General features: G+C 45.1%; 1 protein-coding gene across 3 annotated transcripts in view; it reads left to right on the top strand.

Annotated features, from left to right (window-relative positions):
* Positions 1-1,997: 1,997 nt before the first annotated feature.
* SNX12 (sorting nexin 12) overlaps positions 1,998-6,000 on the top strand; it is a 95,390-nt gene continuing 91,387 nt past the window's right edge. For 2 of the 3 annotated variants that reach the window (XM_023634412.2, XM_070258360.1), the window contains exon 1: positions 2,008-2,299. In XM_023634412.2, the coding sequence (XP_023490180.2) occupies positions 2,135-2,299 (165 nt within the window). In that variant the 5' untranslated portion in view covers positions 2,008-2,134. Of the gene's footprint in view, positions 2,300-6,000 lie in introns of all 3 variants that reach the window. The other variant, XM_023634413.2, reaches the window with a different exon arrangement.

Genomic DNA, 6,000 nt, shown 5'->3' with positions numbered 1-6,000 from the left:
ACTAGGAAGCAGGGATTTTGACCCAGGCAGCTTAAGTTCATAGCTCACATGCTTAAGTCCTATACTATACTACCACCATATCTAATCACATACAAGTCCTATCTATTTATTTCCTCAGTCTCAGTCCTATCTCCTCCCTTTTCTCCATTCCCACCATCACGACCAGATTCTAAGTTTTATTGTTGATACTCTTATAATTCGTCATATTCAACTCAAACACGTCTTCTATGTTGCCTGCAAAATAATCCTTTTAAAACACAAATCTGATCATGTCTTTTTCCTGTTGAAGGTCCTTCAGTGCCTCCCTATCGCCTACATCATAAAGCCAGAGACCCTTTGCTTAATATAGAAGGATCACCCTCAGCTGCCCATCCCCAGCCAGCCTACCTCTCTAAGCATTTCCATTACACAATCTGAATTGGTGATAATTGCCTAAAAATATCATGCTGTTTCTTATCAGAATGACTTTGCTATGCTATTCCCTCTGCAAGAAATTACCTTTCCCCATTTCCACTCCTATTTGTTCTTTATGTCTTTTCATGTCTGTCAAACTCAGATGTTTCCTCCTCCAGGAAGCCTTCCCTAATTCCTCCAATTATTCATGTCCTATGTGCTGCTTTGAACATTCGCTTATTTTGTATTTGTCACATTGTATTAGTTTAATTTACTTGTCTCCCTTTCTAGAATGTTAACCCCTTGAGGGCAGGAAGTTTCTTACTCAACTGTAGGTCTTTAGTGTTTAGCATAGTGCCTGGCACATAAGTGGTTGCTTAGTAGATATCTGTTAAATTGAATTAAATAACTGAATTGTGAAATTATCGGGCCTTGTGCTCTGTGGAAGGAATTTCAGGCATCAGTGACATGGGAAATTTTTTTTGCAGATGAGGGCAGGTGCGGAAAGGAGAAAAGATGACCTAAAATCACCACCCTTAATGTGGGGCACTACCCCTTCAAATGGGCCATGTGTAAATTAGTCATATAAATATTAACACATATTTCTTTTCTTTTTTTTTTTTGAGGAAGATTAGCCCTGAGCTAACTACTGCCAGTCCTCCTCTTTTTGCTGAGGAAGCCTGACCCTGAGTTAACATCGTGCCCATCTTCCTCTACTTTCTATGTGGGACGCCTACCACAGCATGGCTTGCCAAGCAGTGCCATGTCCACACCCAGGATCCGAACCGGCGAACCCTGGGCCGCCGAGAAGAGGAACGTGCGAAGTTAACTGCTGCGCCACCGGGCCGGCCCCAACACATATTTCTATAGATATTCTCATGTAGACTCGTATTCTGTCTCCATTGTGGGCTGCAAGCAACCTCAGAGCAGTGCCAACTATGGACCTCTGCAGAGTAGCGATAGAAGGTATGAAATAAATGCCTTCAATTTGTTGAGAAATGTATTATTTGAGTACACCTGGAGTTAGCTTTTATGTGGCAACAAGTGGAAGATGAAGATATGCCCATATTTTCCTGAAAGGTGAGAATGAGAAATCATCTTTGTTTATCCCATCCTGACTGCTTTCCTGGCACCGTAGATAACGCTCAGCGAGCGCTCAACTGCGTGTAGAATGAATTGAAACTATCAGGGGCACAAGCGGCGGGGCTGCGTTCTAGGTTTTTGGTACTCTTGTTGGAACCCCACTCTCCAGAGACCACCCTCCTCCTATTTTCGCGCAGAACTCTGACTTATTCAGGTCACAGGGCTGTGGCCTATCACTGTAGGATCCTAGTTTGCGGGGCAGTGCCCACTGCTGATTGAGACCCGGTACAAGACCGTTTCTTGGGTTGAGGAGCAGCGATGGGCGGATACCGCCTGGAGGGCGTCCCAGGACATTGGGTGGTACGTACTAGAGATGCAGGTTCCGGGGCGGCTACAAACACCGCCCGGAAGACTGAATGACGCGTCCTCTGCACAGGACACACAACCGCCAGCTGGGCTGCAATTCAGGGCGCCGGGCCCTGGTCCGGGGCAACGTGCGCGTGCGTGCGTGCGTGCGTGCGTGCGTGGGCGCGCGTGCGCGGCGCCGCTGTCTGTGGGTTGGCTGGTTACTTTGCAAGCGGGAGGGGCCGTGCGCGCTCCTCCCTCCGGCCTCTGTCCCCCACCCCCCTTCCCTGGTCCCAGTCTCTCCTTCGGAAAGATGTCGGACACGGCGGTAGCTGACACTCGGCGCCTTAACTCGAAGCCGCAGGACCTGACCGACGCTTATGGGCCGCCAAGTAACTTCCTGGAGATCGACATCTTTAATCCACAGACGGTGGGCGTGGGCCGCGCGCGCTTCACCACCTATGAGGTTCGCATGCGGGTGAGTCACGGGGTGAGGGAGACAGCTGAGGGAGGACCGGGCGGCTGGGCGGGGGGGTAGGGAGGCGGGGGGGGGCGGGAGCGGGCTGGGGGGAGGCTGCCATAGGGACGACTAACGGTGGAGAAGACGCTTGGAGGGGTCATTTGGGGCTTAGTAGAGCTTAATAGATTTGGAGAGAGGTCTGCAGACTCGGTTGTGGCCCGAGGGTACAGAAAACTCCTGAGGGGGACACCGGACCGGGGTGAGGGAAAACAAGTGCTCGTGCAAGAAGTGAAGCATGGCTGGATGGGGTGGGGAGGATGGAGAAGATCAGAGTGAGGAATCAAGGAAATAGAAATCACGACTGTGTCGACAGGAGGAGGGAAGGGAGCGTGGAAGAGGGCTGGGGGGTGGAAAGCCAAGGCGCTATATCACTGGGTCCCCTAACTAAACTAGGTTGTGGGAAGTCAATCTGAAGAGGGAGGGCAGGAAGGCCCGGCTTCTTCCTAGTGAGGTCTCCCTGGGATGATGGAGTTGAGCAAAGCCTGGATTCAAGGGAGGATAGACCCCCGAAAAGGGAGGCAGTGGGCTTGGTGGAGCGGAAGTAAGAAAAGGAGTCTCCTTGAGACTGAGTGCTTCCCAGATTTGTGTAGAATTAGCATCTGAAGGAGAGAAGTGTTTTATGCTTAACTTTTCTCAGGTACCACCACGTGCTGTGTCTCACTGTGAACCCTGGCCTTGCACTGGGATTGGTGGATTGTCAGTCGCTGCTCTCCTCTTGTGCTGATCCTTTAGATTTAAAGTATCCAGAATGTTTATTTCAATATCTATTGGCTCTCAATTCTGTCCTAGATTAACCTTCTGGATTCAGACCCTGGTCTGTAGTTACTTTAATATGTGATATTTCAGGGCTGCCCCAGGAGTGGCTTCTTCCATTGTGCACTGCAGGGGACTTTATTCTCTAGTTCCTGGTCCACAATGCAAGGATGGAATATGCAGATAGACTACTCAGTTTGCAGGTTATTTTGCCCAGTTGAAATGGTTATAGGCAAAAAAGTTTGATAACCATTTTCTAATTTTTCTTATGTTTTCTTCTCAGACTAGAGGGCCAGAGTATTCTCTATGGACAGCATGCTACTCAAACAGCATTTGAAGACCTAAAAGAGTGTATGTGCTTTCATTTTTGAATGAATGAATGAACTGAATGAGAGTGTGCTCTCCTACCTGGGCTTTGAAATCTGGTTGAGAAATGATGATCTCCAAATTCCAAGTTAGGCAAAGTCCAAACTCAAGAAAGAAAAGCGAATAGTGAAAAATGAGGAAAACTTGTCTATGTAAGAACTATTTGAAATCATCTCTTTGGGGAAGAATGGAAGTTAGATCTCTCAAAATACGATAAAAGCTGGAAACTGTTCATGGTAGAGAAGTTACCTGGGGAAGCCTGGGCATACGTTGTTCAGTATAAGGACTCTCTGCTGTGGGGTTTTGGAGACATTGTATTGATGCATTACCCAAGAGCCTTAGGGCTTATGAATGAGATAGCTCTCTACTGCAGGCATTCTAATGACAACAGGAACTGTTCACCCAGTGCCTATTATGTGTCAGGCACCGAACTAGGTTTTAGTTGTTAAATCCTTAAAAAAACACTATTTTACAGATAGGAAACTGAGGAGGAATGCAGTTTAAGTAACTTGCCCATGTACACGTAAATAATAAGTGGCTGGGCTGGCATTTGAACCCAGGTCTATCTGACCCCAAAGCCCATCATACTCTTTCTGCTACACTTTAGTCTCTTTGGCAACGCTTAAAGTTGCAAAACTTTAGTGTGCAAAGTTTTTCTACCCACTAAGCTTTTCATCAGTCTTTTCCACAATATCTGATTGTGTAGTGATGATAGGGTTGATGGCAGTTTGTAGTTCTGTGAGTTTGACTTAATTTGTGTAGTTTATGTTAATTTGTATGGCTATATAGGCTTTTAATATTTGATTGAATTCTGTTTTGGGGAAAAATTGGTGAAATGATTTGGTTTTAAATTGCTATTTTAAGTGATTGATTGTTGTAGGCATTATAGGGAGCATGAGACTCAGAGAATGGGCTTTGAGAGTTAGGTATTGGGTATGGCAGAAGCAGATAGCCCTGACTTTTTTTCTTTGTATAATAGCTAAATATTTCTGAAGCTGTTCTCTTTCGTTTTGCTCAGGAAAGAATTTCCCCCCTCCCACCTCCTCAAGAAATGAGGAGTCTGGAGAGGTGTCCTGGTGACTTCACATAATGCAGATGGAAGTTTTCAAATGTCAGTTGTCCTGTGGACTTGAACTGTGCTTCTTTCTCTCCTTTCCCTTGACTTTGTGTTAATCAGAGCCAGAGGGCTCTCTATATCCTGTACTACACAGTCCTGTCTTCCTCATGTGATTTGTAGGTTGAAGCTGGGAGACTATCCTAGTCTGTAGTAGCCCCTTCCTTAGATGGCTAGGTGCTGAGATGAAAGGCTATTATTGTCACCGTTCTGTCAGGGTAGGGAAAGAACAGCATTTTTGTGAGTCAAAGAAGGAAGTCCACAAAATGGCAGTGGGTGGTGTCTCTGTGTCTTGGAAGAATCTACTCAGCATTTTTTTCTTTTCTTTGGCCCTTCTGTTGGCTTCTGTAAAAACCTACTAGTTAAGGTTCTACTGTTTGGGGATCAGAATATTTGTAATGAACTGTGGTGGAAGCCTGGAATCACATGATACTGAAGGACTTTTTTTCTTGTGGGATTATTTTTCCCCCAGCTTTATTCACATATGGTTGATGTATAACATCACGTAAGTGTAAGTTTAAGGTGTACAATGTGATGATTTGATACATGTATATATTTCTTGCAGCATTCTGAGAATGTTCTCTATAATGGTTTATTTTGAATAGTTAATACTCGCACATGGTACAAAATTCAAAAGGTACAAAAGGTGTAAAAACTAAGTCTCCCTCCCTCTGCCCTCCAGAGGTTCCCCTTTCTGAAGAAACCACTGTTTCCAGTTTCTTATTCTTCTAAAGAATAGGTAATAAAATATTACTTGGCATGTACGTCTCTCACTCCACTTCAACCCGTTGACGTTCCTTGGACCTCGATCCTGGGTAGAGTTGTAACTAATGTAAGTTGGCCAGTTATTGGGCTTTTGATGGCCTACACCTAGAAGTGGATCCTGAAAAGACAATTTCCAGTCTTGAAGACTATAAAGTATGTTGTAGTGTGTGCTGTGGGAAGCTATAGCATGGCTCCAGGATGCTCTTTTCCTGCCCTGAGGCAGTTGTGGAGAAAGGAGAGAAGCTAGTTCCTTTTATTTCCATCTGCTGATCTGAATTGGCTGGTGGGAAATATAGTCAGTATTAATACATGCAGCTGGCTATTTCTATTTAGAACTTGTAGACAGGAGTGAGGATCAAGGCTTTTTGTTTCTCTGGTATTTGCATTGCCATTAGAGCCTTGGGAAAATTCTCAATGATTAAGATGTGGAAATAAGCTGATTTATATCCGGAACAAGCTATGGTAAGCCAACGTAATGTAATTGCTATTTCTGCTGCACTTTCTAAATAAGGAGAGGGTAAACAGATACATAGGGCCTCTAGAATCAACTGAGTATTTATTGAGTAACTTGTGTAGACCGCATTTAGGGAGATGCAGAAGTAGTTGTAGCTCCTGATTTCAGTGAATTTACAATTTAGTTAGGTAGCAAGACTAAGCATGA

This window comes from Equus caballus, chromosome X (assembly GCF_041296265.1).
Source record: "Equus caballus isolate H_3958 breed thoroughbred chromosome X, TB-T2T, whole genome shotgun sequence".
Classification (NCBI taxonomy): Eukaryota; Metazoa; Chordata; class Mammalia; order Perissodactyla; family Equidae; genus Equus; species Equus caballus.
The sequence above is the reverse complement of the archived record's forward strand: the minus strand, read 5'-3'. Positions and strand labels throughout refer to the sequence as shown.